This window comes from Somniosus microcephalus, chromosome 9 (genome assembly GCF_052327205.1).
Source record: "Somniosus microcephalus isolate GS21.2 chromosome 9, FLI_Smic_1.0, whole genome shotgun sequence".
Taxonomy (NCBI): domain Eukaryota; kingdom Metazoa; phylum Chordata; class Chondrichthyes; order Squaliformes; family Somniosidae; genus Somniosus; species Somniosus microcephalus.
Genome location: NC_140995.1, coordinates 107,569,387 through 107,588,720, shown reverse-complemented (window position 1 = coordinate 107,588,720; position 19,334 = coordinate 107,569,387). Strand labels below are relative to the sequence as shown.

Here is a 19,334-nt window from a genome sequence, read left to right as displayed (position 1 = left end):
TAAAAGGGGCCATTTTAATGGATTGAGAGGGTTGTGTGGAAGGGGTGGGGTGGGGGGCGGGGGTGTGGAGTGACCCCAAATGTTCTTTGCACCTAAGACCCCAAGATTTCTTAGTACAGCTTAGCTGGTAAGTTCATACTGAATGGCCAGGGATAGGGATTTCTTATAAAAGTTTGGGAAAGTCCCAGACGTGGAAAAACAGGCTGCAAGAGTTTCCTCTCATTTAGAAGAAAACATTTAGCACGTGTGGCCTAACTTTACATGGTAAATGCAGTAACAGTTGCAAACCATGGGCAAGTATCATTTGATCAGAGATCATGTGATCAAACCTCTAGGAATACATCCATCCACAATCGGCAACCATGCTGCCAGCAGCAGCCCTCAGGAGTGTGGTGGAGCCGTGAGGAACACTCCTGTTTTACCCCACTGAAAGACACTAACCTGGATAACAGCATTGGTTTCCTCTCTGCTGATCTGTACTTCACTAGAAGCAGCTCAAAGACCATATATGACATGTATGTGCAGGCTGCCCAGCAAAGAGGGCTGCTGGTCTATAAATTCTGTAACTAGATCTACATCTTGGGAGCAGTAGGGCAGACATCAATTTTAGTTCTCCCCCCCCCCCCCCAGGCTGATAAAGCAAGATTCCAACTAGCCCAGCTATTAAACTTGCAGCTTACCTCAATTTATTAAAGACCTCACTTCCAAAACTAAAGGATTCTAGCATCTTTATTGATGTTGCCTATAGCTCCAGGCCACAATGATTGCTGCTGGCATCGTGAGTGTTATTAGTGGTCACAGTCTAGTGTTCGGAGTTTTTAAATTCAAAATCCCGAAAGGAAGTCTAATTAAACTGGCAGAGCTGTAAACCTTTCAGCCATCGTGCATTTGTGCAGGATCATACGAAGGTTGATTGGTCTCAGATCTACCGTTAATCAAATGTAAACAAGGTCAAAGATTACTGTGGTCGAGTCACGTTCCAAGATTCACATCACCGAGAGCGGAGACAGGCAGAACAGCTTCCATTTGAAACCGTTCTGTAAGACTTAAATTGACAATGTTCCCTTTTTCCCGTAACCAATTTTCCCTCTGATTTTTAAACATTTTCTTGAAGGCAGTGATTATGTAGGGGTATGATTCCATAGAAGGCAGTGGCGTTCTAATACCTTTTACAAGTGGCCATTTAAGTGTAATCCTGCACAGTGAATGTCAGTTTCAGTGGTCTATAATGCAAGATGATCCTATTCTCAACCAGTGTCCACACACTGATCAGGAGCAAAAATCTTGAGCCTATTATTTTCCTTTTCCTACCCTAGGGATATTGAAATCAGTGGTTGCATCACCAGTGTCATCCTGGCTGACTCAGCATAGACCAGGGATGAAAACTGGAGTCTTCCTGATCTGTTTCCACAGTGCTGCACAATGTGATCTTTTTACCCACTGAGCCAGCACTCATACTTGGCACAACACATATTGTAGACCTCAAAATAGTTTGAGCCAAACCCACCTTAACAATCTATAATTTTAATTTAAAACAAAATTTAACCCAGGTTTTGTTCACAATAACCTGCAGATGCTTTGTAGACAGATCTGGTGGATTTGATTTGCAATCTACTGTGGTTTGGTATTTTTTCTCTTCAGTAATATTTCCCACAACCTATAAAATAGGTTATTTGTTTTTTTATATTTAAAGGGGGCTTACTATGTCCGAGTTAATACATCAAGTACTGGGGCCATTAAGTGATCTGCAATAACTAGAAAAACAGTACAATGTAAACATAACAAAATAACATTTAATAACACAACACAAAATTAATCAGGCTGCTAATCGACTTTCTGAAAGATGTTCTACTTGTACATCTTTTGTTGGTTTACCAAGTCAGATTTAATATAGCATCGACAGATAATATCTCTTGATTCAAAAATATGCCATACTTTGTAATAAACTCCATGAAATTGACTTCTCAAGTAATGGAGCAAAATAGCTTCAATCTTATCTGTGCAGACAGTAGAATTGTTGCCAATGGATCACTGCATAATATAAATGTGATTGACACTGGTGTTCCTCAGGGAACCAAGCCCTTCACTGTTCCCTTGTAACATTAATGGCCTGCCAAAAGCCTGTAGTCATTTCAAAGTCTATTTATATACAGATAGCACTGCTTTATCCCAAGCCCACAAAGGATATGGCTAAACATTTCTCGGTGATTGATTGTGAACCACAAACTGACACTGAATATAGAGAAACAAATAACCTGACAAATTACCTCCAATCATTGTCTTGCCAAGGCTGATTATTCTGTGGTGTTTTGTTGGGAATAGTGGACCAAATCAAGAATTTATGGATGCACTTTGAAAATAGGTTTTATTTTAAGAAATCTTGTATCTAAGAGTGCAGTTATACTGGCACTTCTGAGGTTTCCAGTTTGCAGCAACACTTAAGTGACCGTTTAACTCTCAAATAATCTCCTGATCCAGGTGCAATGGTTTGAGACCCCCTCAGGGGTGTCATCTCACATCACTTGGGCTCAGTAACACATGAAGCCACATTTTCATGTGTCTATGACTTTGCTGTTGGGATAAGGCCATTGGGATAACTTTAGTATTGGAAAGGGGGCGCTGGTTCATGAACAAGGCTCCCTCATGATCCAAACTACTGAAGTGCCAAAATGTAAAAGTGCCTTAAGGGTAGCCACAGTGGAAATCTATGGGTCTCAGAACAACTGCAGCAGTCACATTGATGTATTTATATTATAAGAGCTTTAAGCAGCTCAGTTCTCAATAAGGTCTGGGCAGCTTCTTACTTGAATGGATGGTCAATCTGAAACTTTAGCCATGTACTGCAAAAACAAAATTTTGGAATCTAACTCTCCAAATGAATCCTAGTAATAATGCATGTACTGTTGTGCCTTTGTATACCTGTGGTTTTCATATACCTCCTTGGGAAGGAACCCATTGTAAAAGAAATATTGTGCTCAATAGACTATCCTGTAAAAACAGATTTAATTAATGTATAAGACTATGAAGATGAGAAAATTGTTAAGAATTGATAGAATAATTTACAAGTGATTGAAGATGAATATCAAACACCTTTACATTTCCTGACCATCTTCTCATCCCACAGCAGTGATATTTATTTTTCATGCTCATATGTCTCTATTGTTTGCATGTGTGTGATCGAGCCATCTCTCCCAGGTGCGCCTTATGTTAGTCAACAGAAATTAGCATCAATGTCCATTGCTCAGACTGACTTCCTCCCGACTAAAGGAAACAGGCTACAAATGGGACAGAGCGGGGGGTTGGGGCGTTAAATGGTGAAGAATTTCAAATAAATACATGCAGAGCCTCTCTAGTAACTATTCATTGGAAACCATATAAAAAGAGACTTACATTTATACAGCACCTTTCATGACCTCAGGATGTCCCAAAGCGCTTTAGAGCCAGTGAAATGCTTTTGAAGTGTATTTACTGCTGTACATTAAATGATATAAAAGCCGTGCAACAGTGAGAGGTGCATTTCACAGCAAAGCTTCTTCAAAAAATATTTTCTCATATTCCCCTTTCTTATAAACTTGCTGTATCATACATTGCCAGCTGAGACCTGTCTGCTCCCAACAATGTCACTCTGCCATCAACCAATAAGAACTGTGGATGGGCAGCCTTAACGGCTTCCCCAGCTTTCCCTTTCTTCTCAATCAGGTTTGCTGCCACTGGCCATAAGCCTCACATTTGCATGGCTGAGAATGGTAACTCGTGTACACGATTGTGGGTCTGAAACTAAATCCTTGATGCAGCATGTAGAGCTTCAATGTGATGCACCACAATAGGAATATTTAATCACATTTCTTTTGGGGAGACTACCAGGTTATCTTTTAGCAGGGGGTCGTCGTGTAGGAGTGTTATATAATTACTGTATTTGATTCCTAAATACAAAAGTGGCAAGAAAATTTTTTTTAGAATGTCATAATAAATTGCTGTCAGATTCCAATCATTGAATAATTATCCAATTGTAAATGGTTGATAAATTCAACAGTTAGTTGCCAGTTCTAGATTCAGTTGCCTATGTGTAACCCAAGGTAGGTTAGTTATGATGCCTAAATTAAAATCTCAGCAACTTGATTAGTACATTTCAATATGGCCATAAATGCAGATCAGATATGCAGTGGAGTCTATAGATATTTAAAAATCATTGATATGAAAATTCTCAATATATCAAAGTGTCGGCATGAGCCCAGGCTCCAGACATCAGTAATGAATCAAACTATTTTGTGGCTCCATTGTCAGTTACTCATCATGTACCACAGCTATGTGATATAAGCCAAGCTGAAGGTTGACAGTGTAGTCAGTGGCCTACCACACTCAGCTGTTTTTTGTAGTTACGCGAGAACATGAGAACCTGATTGACAGCTGCTAAAGGGTGGAATGTCCACTTGACTTTCATACCCAAATTTGATTATGAACTGTAGAATCCATCTGATATGCAATCCATAGAAACATAGAAGATAGGAGCAAGAGTAGGCCATTCGGCCCCTCGAGCCTGCTCCGCCATTCAATGAGATCATGGCTGATCAACTTGATTAGTACATCCAATTCTAGTTACTTTCATCCCGAGACAAGAGACAAATTTCATCACAGCTAGTCGACAGTGAGAAGAGTTGCAGCCATGCTAGGAAGTTCAAAAGTACAGCATGGTGTTGAATAAACTGTTGAAGTGACTGAAAACTAAGGTAAAACTGTGCGAGGATCCAATGTTGATGATAGCTTCAGAAAAGCAAAGGAAGGGCAGTCAATTTCCACAAGGGGAAGAAGCCATGATAAAATACATTACCCAAATGAGAATGAAGAAGTAATACTCATTATCGATATTTCGTTCGTGAAAAAAGTAAACAGTTCGTGTAACAGGTTTTTTTTTGTGATGCATGCAGAGGCAGCACTGGCTAGATTCATATTTTTTTAAGAGGGGACATGGGATAGTGTTTCAAACGATTTACAGTGATGCCAGTAGTCATGTCAGTAATAAAAAGAAAAAAACTTGCACTTATATATAAAGCTTTATCAGGTTCTCTGGAGGTCCCAAAGTGTTCTACAGTCAGTGGATTCATTTTGAAATGTAATCACTGCTGTTAACTTGGCAAACACAGCCAATTTGCATGTAGCAAGACCCCTCCAAAACAGCAAATGAGATGATTGACCAGTTAATCTGTTTTTTATGGTAGTGGTAGAGGGAGGAATGTTGGCCATTATCATAGGAGAACAACCTGCTTTTCCTCGAATGGTGGGAATCTTTTATGTGCAGCGAAAGAGGGAGTTAGGGCTTTGGTTTAACATCTTGTTTGAAAGCTAGCAGTGCTGACAATGCAGCACTCCCTCAGTACTACACTAAAGTGTTGGCTTAGATTTTGTGTGCAAGTCTATATTGGGGCTTGCAGTCACGACCGTCTGACTCAGAGTGAGAGTGCTGCTACTGAGCCAAACGGACACTGTAATGACTGAAGATTGATACTACACCAAGCTCTGCGCATTATTATACATTTACTGTCCAGAGCATGTTTTCATAGACACATTTGGCCTGTTTCACCAACTCTGGTCAAAAAAGTCACTTGGTATCAAAGGAGAAAAATGCCTAGATGGGGGGGGGGGGAATTTGCGTGTCTGGCATGTGCCAGCATGGATGGTGATAAAATACCTCAAATTTGCAGTGGAAAATGGATGAATCTATGATGTTGAGAGAGCATATAGACACCATCAATAACACATAAAAGCAAAAAGTCTTGGATGACAGAACTTTTCAGTGAATCTAGGGCTTCAATAAGCACACAGCAAGACAGAAGGGAAAGATTAACCTAGTCACAGATAACTGTCCCACTCACTTGAAAGACACTTTGTATACTGGAGCAACAAAGATCATCTACTTAGCCCTGAACATGACCAGCTACCTTTAGCCAATGGATCAAGGCGGAGCATGAAATTTCAAGTGTTTACCAGCGCTGACAATTAATACAATTGCAACCGTAGAATGAGGAGAAAAGACAAGCAGCACTGGTATCCTGCAGACAATATAGGTTAGTCTCTGTATATAGAATGAGGTGGCTAAGCAAACCATTAAAAATTATTACTGTCACTTCAATTTCACATACTTCCTCATGCCGTTGAGAATGTAAATTAAGGCAAGAGGCCTCTGAATAAAGACAAAATGGGCTTTGACACATGGACATACTGAAATCTGAGCTGACCATACAGATTGAGAAATCATTAATGTTCCTCACTGTAGAAAGAGTTGAAAGTGAGGAGGAATAAGATGATGGTGACACTGGTATGCATGAGCTAGTCATCCACTCAAGTGAGGCATTGGCAATGCTAAAAAACCTATCCAGATTTTCCTCTAAATGATGTTATCAATGTGCAAACATGCCTCAGCACATTGCAGCTGGGCAAAGAATAATCGCCTGCTAGAAGGCAAGCAAAATAATTGATTTTCTAATTAGAGCCTTGCCTTACCTAGTAGGATAAATATTTTGTAATATTTATAATTATTTAAGCTGTTATGCTGCTATTGCATGCTGTTATACACTATTTTTAAAAATTAGTTTATGGGATCTGGGTTTCGCTGGCAATGCCAGCATTTATTGCCCATCCCTAGTTGCCCTTGAGAAGGTGGTGGTGAGCCGTCTTAACCGCTGCAGTCCGTGTGGTGAAGGTACTCCCACAGTGCTGTTAGGTAAGGAGTTCCAGGATTTTGACACAGCAACGATGAAGGATTGGCGATATACTTCTAAGTCAGGATGGTGTGTGACTTGGAGGGGAACTTGGAGGTGGTGGTGTTCCCATGCGCCTGCTGCCCTTGTCCTTCTAGATGGAAGAGGTCGTTGATTTGAAAGGTGCTGCCGAAGAAGCCTTGGCGAGTTGCTGCAGTGCATCTTGTAGATGGTACACACTGCAGCATGGTACACCAGTGGTGGAGGGAGTGAATGTTTAAGGTGGTGGATGGGCTGCCAATCAAATGGGCTACTTTGTCCTGGATGGTGTCGAGCTTGAGTGTTGTTGCAGCTGCATTCATCCAGGCAAGTGGCGAGTATTCCATCACACTCCTTGTGCCTTGTAGATGGTGGAAAGGCTTTAGGGAGTCAGGAGTTACATTATGCATTGTTTAAATAAATCAGTTACTGTATATTGTTACAGTATACAGCTACACACTATTTAGATCAGTTTAAATAAATCAGCTCCAGTATGCTATGCACTAGTTATGTTGTGATAGTATGCTGCTATACACTATTTAGCTCAGTTGAAACAAGCCAGGTACATGTTTTTGCATACTATTTAAATCCATTTGCACATACCCATTTATTCTGTTAAAAACAGTGCACTAAACGTTTATTACAAAATACAGACGTTTCTCAGTACCATGAATACACCCATACAATGTGTGTGTTCCTGCCAAAGTCTCAATTTATAAATTTCAATGATCAAGGTTTCTTGCCCAATGCATTGAACTTTTGATATATGGAGGCTTCACTTTATGGAGTTAGAAGTATTTCTTTGTTTAGATTTAAAGTTAGAGACTATCCAATCTATGTTGTGCAAATAATTTAATGTGGGATAATATTGAAGTACAGTAAGACATGGAACACCGTATTTCAAACTGTCAATTCTGAGGAATTGAAATTGTCAGTCTTATTCCATTGAATTAGTTTTAGTTAACAGAAAACCCACACTCATTCTTTTTAAAAGATGCTCATTCTTACAAATCTGAATTCACCTTTTGCAAATGTTGATTCCAGAAGATCATATTGACTTAGATGTTTTTATGTAATTTCATATGAATCCTAGTCAAGGGTGTCATGACCCAAAGTAGAACTTTATAATTTTCAAATACACAAGATAGTTGAAAACAGAAAAAACCCAGAGGAGACACAAATCAGAACAGTAAAACAGAAGGGAATGTAGTCAGAATTTGTTCAGAAGATGCACATCACACCTTGCATAGAGTATTTTGTTTTGCAGAAACTGGGTTGAGTTCACATCTAGTACCATATAAGCCAGTGCTTGTGTTTATTACATCAAGGATTATAATAGGATGGATGAATAGTAAAAAAAAAAGGATAAATACTGGTCTGAATGGATCGAGAGCACTTCTCCCCATCATAATTGGGCAATCACACAGATCTCTCAGACCAAGTCCCAGCTATGCCATACTCAGCAGAGATGTCTGGCGAAATGAAACAAATCAAGGGGCTGCTGCATCTACTCATTTTTTGCAGGACTGAAAAAAGCCACATCTGCAAGAAATTATCCTGCTTCATATTACATAGAACTTACAGCACTGAAACAGGCCATTTGGCCCAACTGTCTATGCCAGTGTTTATGCTCCATACGAGCTGCTTCCCACTTTGTTTCATCTAACCCCATCAACATATCCTTCTATTCCTTTCTCCCTCATGTACTTATCTAGCTTCCCCTTAAATGTATCTATGCTATTCGCCTCAACTGCTCCATGTGGTAGCAGGTTCCACATTCTAACCACTCTCGAGTAAAAAGGGAATATGGAGGGTGAACATTATCTCTTCAGCCCAACTGTGTGTTCTTCAAGATCAGCTGGATCTAAATGGACTGTGAAAATAGCCCACGGAGTGCCATATCATATTCATACAACCAGCAGCAGAATCACAGACCCACAAGAATGCAGTTCATGTTGTATCAAGCTAAGATTGCAACTCATACACAAGTGATTGCACTGTGCAAATCCACATCACTTGTGCATTAATGTTCCACATTGTGTCACCACACTGCTCATATGTACGAATAGAGAAGATACTTTGCTCCCTGAATTGTTTGTGTTTTGGTACAGAGGAGGATAACTTTATACCTCCTTTATATTTTAGAAAAGCTTTTGAGAGCTTCTATAATATTCTGGGCTCCTGCTGATATGGAAACCTCCCCATTACAGGGCAGATTCCATTGTACCAGGGGACAACACAGTTCTTGACCTTTGATGCCTAGGGAAGGTCTGTACAGAAAGGATGTTTGGGGGTTCAAATGCATAGCCTCGGAGTTCCATCAGGAACAGCAATTTTTTTTCATCTATAAAAGCTTTTATAATTAGCACCTCATTCAGAATCATTACTCTGAAACACTGCTTTTAAAAGAAATTATTTCCCATTCAAATGAAAACTGTTTTAAAGGAAAACCGCTAGAAGCCTGTAAAATGAAACCATTACTCCGTGTTAGGCAATGTAGGCATGATTATAGTTTACCCATACATGAAAACAGGTACAAGGTGCAAAAAAGTAACAAATAGTATGGAATCAAAAATTTGATTGAACCATGGGTTGTGGTCAAAATAAGAACTGGGATTTGTTTGTATTCTTTCTGAATGCTCTTGTCTGATGACTATGGTGTGAATTTTGTGTGTGTGCTGTGTTTGTTACGTGCATCAAATTTTGAAATATAGCAGGTTTTCCATGTAACCTAAGGTTATCTAACTCTACAGGAGCCAATGTTCTCTGTTGTACTGTTTTTGTAAATGGAGGTAAATGTCCTTCTGTTTTTTATGTGGGTGTACACGTGCACAGGAGTGTTGTACATCAGATGTTGTGCTTTCAAAATATTTTCATGTCAATAAAAATGATTGATTACAGTAGTCAGTTTTCCCATTATCATTTACCAATCTTGCAATCCCAGATGAACCCATTCCTGAGCAATTGCAGATTGACTTCATATGTGTTGGACATGGGTTTTCAATAAATTGTTGTCACAATACTCAAAAACTCTTGGATGTTTTCTCTGGTACCACTTAATATAAACAATTTTCATTAATAACCTGAGAAATACTAAGTTTTTCCATTTGTAGTTTATCAAATGTATCTGGAACAAACAATGCATGACATGTAATTCAAAATAAACATTTAATCATGTTTTATAGAGGAAATGATTATTCATTTGTTGACAAGGTGGATCATTCCAGTTACGTGCAGGTTTAACAAAAGTGAAGCATGCTTTTTTGTTTTGCATTGACCACTGAAGGAGGTACTCTTGGATCGCCAGGTGCTGTACATTAGCTGCAGTTATACCGCTGCCGCAGTGGACTTTGTTTTCTCTTCCAATAGTCTCCTTTCGTGATGAGTTACAGACCAAAAGATGCTGACCTTCCTCCAGTATCTTACCCAACTGACCATTCTCATGTGTGAACCTAGACAATCGGGATAATTTTCCAAGTATGCGCTCCTGGATAATCATGGCAATGTATGTTGGAATTTCTGACAAACTTATGACGGCCAAAGCTTTGCACAAAGTACAAAACTTATTCCTAATAAGTATATTGGAGTAAAATCCCAAAGCAGATAAAGCTTGTGGTGTAAGCGTTTAAAAGGTTTTGCCTCACAGCCTGGAATTCCAAGGCATGCAATGGAAGGGCTTCCACTAGCCCATGTGCAAGATCCAGAACCAAGCTTTAGTGTGGATTTGGCGCAAAAAGGGAAGTTGCAGGGAGGAAGGGCTCCAGACCAATGTTCCCTGTAATTATTTTTGGCGCCGTGCGGCCCCTTCAAAATACTGCGCATGCAAGGTTTTTGCATTGAAAAGCCGGCTGCGCTGGTTCCCTGGAGCGCTGCGCAGCCACGCAGCTTAAAGGGAACATTGTTCCAGACAATGCTGATGTGTTGCTCAGCACCCTGGAAGGGGAGTCAGCCTCATGATGAGCACATCTACTGAAGGCTAAAATTTGCATTTATCAGTTATCTAATGATCAACTATGAACTATCCTTCTGGGGAAGGGAGGGAGATATAAGCCAGGTCTCTTTAGTGTTGAATTGGATCCAGGATGATGCTCGTCAGAGGAAAAATGAAGTCAACCCTCCGTGTCAAATTGAATTACATGACACTCGAGTGCAGGCCCTCAGTACTCCAGGATATGGATGATTAATGGGACTCGGAGGAGTTCATGTGTCACTGAGAGCAAGGAGATTCTTTCCAATCATCTTCAGATAACCCTGCAAGCCAATGTCTTTATAGATAGGGTTGTCCAGGTTGAACAAGACACTTACCAGTGCTCTGCTGGTAGGTTGCATGGCTTTTTACTGGTTTAATGCCAGCAGCATCCCTGCATACACTTGGGGAGATCCTAAGCCTAAGCTGTTGCCACCCATGTCTATGGTCTTCAGTAAATGGGTTGGCTCTCTATTGGGAGAGACTCAGGCAAACACGACCTGTATGGATTTTTCAGGAGCTTGGCTTTGATGCTCTTAACCATCGTGATGAGTTTTCAAGCATGTCATAACCCAGCTGATCAAAAGTAAAATAGCACTGGGAGGTTAATTGTCTAGGGATATTACAGTGAAACTCAGCACTGCCCTCACCTGACATCCAGACATGCACCCTTTTCTGGCAGGAGTAACAGGATGGTGATCACGAAAGGGAACCCTGGCTGACTTCTCCCAGGGATTGAGGCAAATCCAATTGTATCTTCCTTACGTCTACCCCGGCTAAGATCAGTACAGACTGGGGTTTCTCCAGCTGGTACGTTTAAAAATGTCCCTATGATTTTTCTCCCAAGAGATTAATCTTTAATTCCTGGAATCTCCAGTACAACCCGGAACGGCTGACAACTTGATTTATGATTGACAATGGCCCCGCCTACATATTGCAGGGCCACAGTCACCTCCTGCAATAACAAGAACAATCAGCACCTTATTTAGTAAGTTACTAGAATGGTACTCAAATAAACTTGGGAAAAAAGCAGACAGATTTTTAAAAAAAACAAAGTGTTTTAATTGTATGTTATGACTTCGGGCCCCAAGTAACATTTAAATATAAAAAGATATAACCACTCAGTTTGAGACAGTCTTAAAGCCCGAGTATGTCAGAGTAGGAATCGTACTCCAATTACTAAAATACAGGTAGACATATATTTACAGTAAATACCACAAGAACATGATAATGTCAAGTAAGCAGGTGAGAAATTAATTGGAAAGGGTAAATAACCTGACCGCAGGTAAAATCCTCATGGATTAGTAACCAGCAAAAATCAAATTAGGACATAAGGTGGGCATTTGCTTTGGCTATAGCCAACCAGAAACCATCTTTCCCTTCTACAAAATACATGTGATGTAAAGAACTAAAAATTCTCACCTAATTTTTCTACTTATCTTTTCAGATGAATTTTCTTTTATTCATACTTCCAAATTTCTTTGACTAAAATAAAAGTTGCATTCCAGAACGGTCTGTAGTCAGGACAGCTACTGTATCAGACATCCTGGATTGGGTAATGTAACTGCCAGAATGCTACCATCTTGGCTACAAAATTATTTGGGATTTTAACTAAATTATGGAAATAAGGATAATTAAGCAATTAGGCCTGTTGACCCAGTATTTTAAACCGTGTCTTATTGTGCAATAAATCTAAAACTCTTGTTCCTAAATAAACACAGGTATCTCCAAGATATATTTTAATAAATGACTTGATGCATTGTACATATTTATAACAGAACTAAACCATACCGATATGAAAGATTCACCAGTGTCCTTTAAATGTAGCAGCCAGAAAGGGTAATTACTGGCCACTGGTAATCACTTCAAAAGACAAAAAAGACTTGTGAAGACAAACATTGTAACAATTAAAGAAAAAATATATAGATTTGGGGAAAATACTGCATGAAAATAGTGTATTAGACTTTACAAATTAAAAATGTAATGGACTGAATGGTAACTACCCACATTTTTGTTGAGGGTTCATTTGACCCTTTCATAAGAATCATAGTTAAATATTTAAAAGGTTATATACTAGTTACCTGGGATACTATTTCAAAGTCAAATTCACCTGGTTGGCTACACCTCACTATTAAGGCCAGTTATCCAACAATGCAAAGGCCTTCTTTATACACAAGCAGGACTCATTGCAACGAGCATGCCCAATATTCCAGTGCACCACCGACTATAGCTTCCCTGAAGTTGTAACGGAGAAGCATATTATTATGCACTGGACCACAACATATTTATAATGGATCCAAACTGGAACATTTTATAACCAAAAAACACTTTAATCTCCATACTGCATTCACAACGTTGCAATTTTTGAAAAGAATTCTTTAACAAATGGTATCAACGCATCCCGTGTCAAGCGTTTTAAATCAGGTGCATTGAGGCTGTGAACAAGCTGAGTTTGTAACATTCCACTCTTCACCTTTCAGCAGTGCATGCTGGCATGATGATAACTATGGAACTGTGATTTGTAACTTTTCAGGGAACTCTAGAAAAAAATCATAATCTAATCATATAATACTGACAAGTAGAGATCGAAAAGAAAGCAAATCAGAAAGAAAATAAAACACCTTCAACTTGACAAAGTACGAGCTGGGGGGGGGGGGGAGCATTTAAAGTACAAGAGAGAAAATAAGACATCTGCTTCACTGTGGAACCAACATTAGACAAAAACATGTATGGAACAAAAATTTTTTTTTTTTTTTTTAAATAAAGTCCCACAATTGTGTCATCCCCATTGATCAGGCAAATGAGGCAAGGGGGAATGATCACATGTGGTTAATCAAAAATAAAAGGTGGGGGAAGAGAAAATGATTTTACATTATACACAGTAGCACATAGTTTAAAACAATTGGGACTGAGCTCTGTTAATGCATGAACTAATGGAATGAATAACTTTTCTTGAAAGCTGAAATTTGTGTTGACCCAGCTTTCAAGGTATTTTTCTAGACTTTTTTGGAATTCAGACAGCACTTAAGAAAACAAGATTTATAAAAAATGGAAGTGCAGATAAACACTGTACGCTATTCTAAACCAAGACCTTTAGTACATTCTAGCAGCAATGTGTTAGTTTATTAACATGCTGCACTCAGTGGTAGAATGTAGGTTAACATCCACAATTCTCCAGGCAGCAAGTTTTTGATTTCAGTCATATTACCCAGGAAGGGGCTTCTCAAATGGACTGGTGAGGGGGAACATCTCTCTGGGCTATCATTTACTTGCAGTTAGTGGCTGGTTGGAGATGCATTGGCAGAGACCTGGGAGCAAGTCACCTGCCTGATGTCTTGCCCAGGGAGGACCAGAGGTGAAAAAAATAACTAAATGTGGGAAATACACTAAAATAAGCAATTTATTAATTTACAGCAGATTTTGAATGCATTTCCTATCAAGACTGAAAATTTACTGATGGGGAATCAATGCCTGAATAAAATGCATACTATGCTATAGGACAAGGCACTAGTAGGGAGCTATCTATGCCACCAGACTACCTCTCTACATGCTGTATATTAACAGTGCTTTCTGTCCATCTAATAACAGTTTTCAAATAGGAATAAAGCCAAACATTCTTTCAATACAGGAGTCTGTTGTGAATACATTATTAGTCTAAAATGTTGCAGGACATAGTACATCTAAAAAGAATCATACTACTGCAGTTAGGCAGAACCTTCAAAAATAGAGCAGTTTTTAATGTCATACTGTACACTGAGAAAAAGCAACTTATATATATCTGGTAGTTTAGATGCATCTGTATTGAAAGTGCAGGTCTCTGTATCAGCTTCTGTATCTACAATGAAAGATGAGTAAGTTGTGATTTTACCACAGCAGAGGAGACAGTAATTAAAAACCTATACCGATCATAGTGGATCTAGAATTTCAATATATGACAGGAGGTCCTTGTGGTAGAGGTGGGGGGAGGGATGTGCATCAGCCATACAAATGGTATCAATCTCTCCTATTCATTCGACACATACGTCCTGTGTGCAAGTGTGCCATACATGCACAAGGGGAAGCACTGTGTGAACTGTGGTAACTATCTTTTGTATCCCAGAATAAAGCAATCTCAGTGGTAAAGACAGCACTATGAAACACTTGAAGAGTAGGATGTACAAACATTAAGGATGTAGTCCAGTAATTCTGCATCTTCTGATCACAATAGAGCATGTATGAAACTTTACAAAAAGTCTAAATTATTTTCTGTGTTTGAGGTAGTTGTACATCAAGATGCATCCAACTACATCAGTAAGTTACAGATTTACTGATCTTTGAATGCCCAACCTACATGCAGCAGCAAATAAATGAAATACACAATATGAAACAGAAATCTAAGATAAATTTAAAAAGAGGTAATACACCACTGGTTATATTATAATTATTATAAAACAGACATCACTTTTACAAAAGAATTGAAAAATTGAAAATTCTGAATTAACATTACAGGATTTTTTTCAAGTGGGGGGGGGGGGGGGAGAAGAGGTGAAGTATGAACTGTTCAAGGAATTCTTTAGAAAGTTTCACAGCTAAAAGCCTAATTTTACACACAGTGCATTATTTAACCTTGAAAAAGCAGTATGGAAATGACAGCAATGCTCAGTGTGAGCAAATTGACCATTGCCTGTTTTACAATAACCAAGTTATAAAAATCATGAAATGTTAATCAAAATATAAAGGGAAAGTCAGTTTTCAGCAATATTTCTTCAACAGAAATCTTTTAGTACAGCTAATATTCATACTTTTACTAAGAATAAGCAAAAGCTACACAGCACATCAAACACTGATGCCTAATGTAGTGGTTCCTCTCTAGCATGTTCTGACAAGCCACAAACCCCAACAGCAGACATACTTTTCTACAAGAGCAAAAACAATGTATTCTAGGAAAAATGGCACTTCTGTCTGAAACTAAAGGAAACTTTGTTGATGCATCCACAGTGGCATGAATTCCTTTCCACCTGCATAGTGCCAGGGAGATGGCACAATCATGTAGAGAGTGTCCACCTAATTCTCAAGAGTCCTGCTAAATGATCTCTCACCTTGCAGTACCAATTACAGTTAAGACAAGAGAAAGGATTAAACTTATTTCCATGCAAATGCAATTTTATTTTACTCTAAATGCAGTCATTATTATAAAACACTAGAATCCTGTATGTCATGTTTTCTCAGTAATCTCCAAATTTGTGTTTTTTTCCCTTAAATACAAATCTGACCTGTTGTCTACTTATACCAAGCTCCAAACAGGTCGCCAACCACAGAACCAGCTCTTAGACTGCAAAATGTAGTAATTTGCATCAAATGACATTTTGATTTTGTACCATAGAAGAATCTGAATACTTAATAGCTGGCCATAAATTGGGGGTGCTGGCTTATGCAGACAGGCAGGAAAATAAGGACCACTGTTTCTGGCTCGCTTTATAAAAAAAAAAGAAACTTGTAAATATAATTGAGAGACATTTCATGATTTTAACAACAGTGGTTTGTAAAACTGTTCTTAGCAGCTAAAAACCTGCCTAAAGCCAATCTTGTGAAATCAGACACAAGTTCAAATAGACTACACTCGTCTAAGCTTTGTTTTAAAAAAGCAAAAAAAACCCACATCTCACTTATCTTCAAGAAAAGTATAATAGCAATACATAGGGACTAAAAAAGAGCTTCCTCAATTTTACAGCAGAATTGAAAAGATGAGAGTGAAAGAAGCACTTCTGTTTGCCTATTTCATTTGAAAAATCATGTGTCTGATTCAACAGATTGAGCTCCAGTAACACATTTAAATAAGACATATTATTCTATATAACAAACTTTAGAAAAACATACATAGCTGAACTGGCAGATAAGCATACCTGTGCCATGTTCAGTTATTGTGCCCTGGTAGGACCCAGTAGGTGGGATTCACATCACGGCTGCATTTGTTGCTTGGGAGACTGAATGTGCTGGCACGTCAGTACAGAGTGGTGTCTTTATATCCTCCAGCCATACTTATGCACATCATTTTGTTTGCATTGTTGTTTCTACACTGTGTGTGACAGTAGAGAAAATGGGATTCTCAGTTGCTTCAGCTTCTGTAGGTTGGAACATAGAACTAAATTGTGCTCGATATTCCTTGATCAGCTTCCTGCTCACGTGTGTGTTAAGGCTCCGCACACAGTGTGCTCGGACAATGCCCGATTGCCCAGCTGAGAGGACCCATCCGTGGGCATCAAGATTGGGATTGAAACGAACCTGGGTGGGAAAAAAATAGTTGGTGTCAAAACTGAGTGAAATGCTAAATATTATGATCTATGCATGAAATCAAGGAAATTGCCAAAGCAACATATAGTAATGTAATAAGAGGGAGTGCAAAGTAGTAAAACAAAGTAAACAAAAAAGCTTTAAAAAGTCTTATGGAAACTGGGACAGTGTATAAAATAAAATTAAAATGTACTAGTGTTTTAAAAAAGCTCAACAAAAAAATATCTAGGATGAAAACAGAAAATTGGAAAAAGGAAGTTGCAAGCAATACTGGAGGGATAGTATTTAGTTTGGTATGTTGATAATAGGCAAAATGTTCAAGAACTGGAGTCTCAGATAAGCAACATGATAGTGGCTGACAAACATAAATGGCAGAAATTTAAATCTTTTTTCACAACAGATTTCACTGCAGAAAAAAAAATGATTTGCTGTGCCATTGGGAGGGCCAGCTTATTCATTGAGTAACTGAACCACACAGACCAGGGAGCTCCCAGGATCAATCCCTAGCCTCTGGTGAGCTAGTTGATTTCAGCCAAGGTAGTGGCAGGAACAAAACTGGCCGTAGCACTCCAGCTCAGGGAAGGGAAAAAGAGGCCAAGGTTCCCAAAATTAATTGCTATTTAGCCACTCCTACTGAAACTGCAGACATCAGGCGAGGACAGGATTAGGCTTTTCCGTAATGTACTCCCAACAATCACTGGCAGTTTAACACAAAATAATTGCGACTTGCTAAGCTACCGGAGAGAGCCCAGTCCCCATAGAGTGAGGAGTCAATATTTCGGGAAGAGGAGAAAAATATTGGTAAAGAAACAGCAAAAAAAATCATGATGTAGTCTTTCAAATTGCTAGTGGAGATGTACATAAATTCAGAGAGAAAATAAAGATTAGTAATGAACAAGTCAAAAAATGGAGAGTTTAAATAGTCAAAACAAAAAGGAACATACAGAATGTATGTATTTAAGAGTACTTTAAGAAATTAGGGCGTGGCTACAGACAGGAAGGAAGCCAAAAGTGGAGACCATTATAAAGAAAACAATTTAAAAGCAAGCAAGTAAAGGCAGTAATTCTAAGCCAAAATATAGAGGGTTTCTGATAGGGTAGGTTATGCATCTCAAACTGAACTGCTGTAAAATTTCGGCCCATTACTCTTATCCATCTCAGTCCTGAAAATCAGCGACAGGAGAGGGTGGTTTCACGGCAGAGCACCTCCTAGGGCGGAGTGGCCACAATTTGGAGCAAACCCGGATCCAGCGTGTGCAGGGCCAGGACTACAATAAGCCCGTCTCCAAAAGGGCAGGCATTCTAGGATCCAACATAAATAAGGGAACATCATATGACTTCTTTCTCTCATATATGCCCTTAACAACGCTAGATGCCAGGGACTCCAGGGCGATCAATTGCATTGCTGAAATCAGCAGAAGGTGGCACCACGGAAGATTGTGAAGCTCCTAATTATCAACGATTAAAGACAGATGGAGATGTCCTGATAAAGGGGGTCACTGGGAGAACAGGGGAAGCAGTGCTGGGTGCAGTGCAGGACACAGGCCCTGCGTACAGGCGCAAGCCTGGATGTGGCCAATCTTGGGAATGGTGTACAAAAGAAAGCTGCTGGAAAAGAGCAAAGATCAAATCCAAGGTCCCAGAGAGAAAAACTTACTGGACAGATTTCCAAAATGCAATGTTCTAGTTATGTTTATATTTTTTTTGCAAATTATTTAAATTGTATGTAGTCAGTGGCACAAAAATCTGAATAAATTGTGAGACAAATTTGACTGGTTGATTTTGTGTGGGTTGATGGTTCATGATTGGTAGTCTTCCCCACAAACCTGTCTGCTGGTTCATGATTGGTAGCTGGTTAACTTAATGGCTAGCAAGTTACTTGCTCCAATCAAATAAGTGTGATGGACACCTTGGCAGTGACACATTTGGAAATTTAATTAGGCTTGGATAACTTTTCATATCTTCAATCTTCCTCCCCCCACCCCCAGCATTTCCAAGGGATCTACATAGGATATATGGCACAGAAACAGGCCATTCGGCCCAACCAATCCATGCCGGCGTTTATGCTTCACTCAAGCCTCCTCCCGTCTTTCCTCATCTAACTCGATCAGCATAACCCTCTATTTCCTTCTCCCTCATGTGCTTATCTATACTATTTGCCTCAACTACTCCCTGTGTTAGTGAGTTCCACATTCTCACCACCCTCTGGGTAAAGAAGTTTCTTCTGAATTCCCTATTGGATTTCTTGGTGACTATCTTATATTGATGGCCTCTAGTTATGCTCTTCCCCACAAGTGGAAACACTCTCTCTGTATCTACTCTATCAAAACCTTTCCTAATTTTAAAGACCTCTATTAGATCAC

General features: G+C 39.2%; 1 protein-coding gene across 2 annotated transcripts in view; it reads right to left on the bottom strand.

The window, feature by feature from the left end:
- Positions 1 to 12,427: 12,427 nt before the first annotated feature.
- The window catches only part of gtf3c2 (general transcription factor IIIC, polypeptide 2, beta), a 165,645-nt gene continuing 158,738 nt past the window's right edge, over positions 12,428 to 19,334 (bottom strand). For both annotated transcript variants that reach the window (XM_085996964.1, XM_085996963.1), the window contains 2 exons: positions 16,584 to 16,962; positions 12,428 to 14,536 (listed from right to left, as the gene is read on the bottom strand). In XM_085996964.1, coding sequence (XP_085853090.1) covers positions 16,729 to 16,962 — 234 coding nt within the window. In that variant the 3' untranslated portion in view covers positions 12,428 to 14,536; positions 16,584 to 16,728. The remainder of the gene's footprint in view (positions 14,537 to 16,583; positions 16,963 to 19,334) is intronic.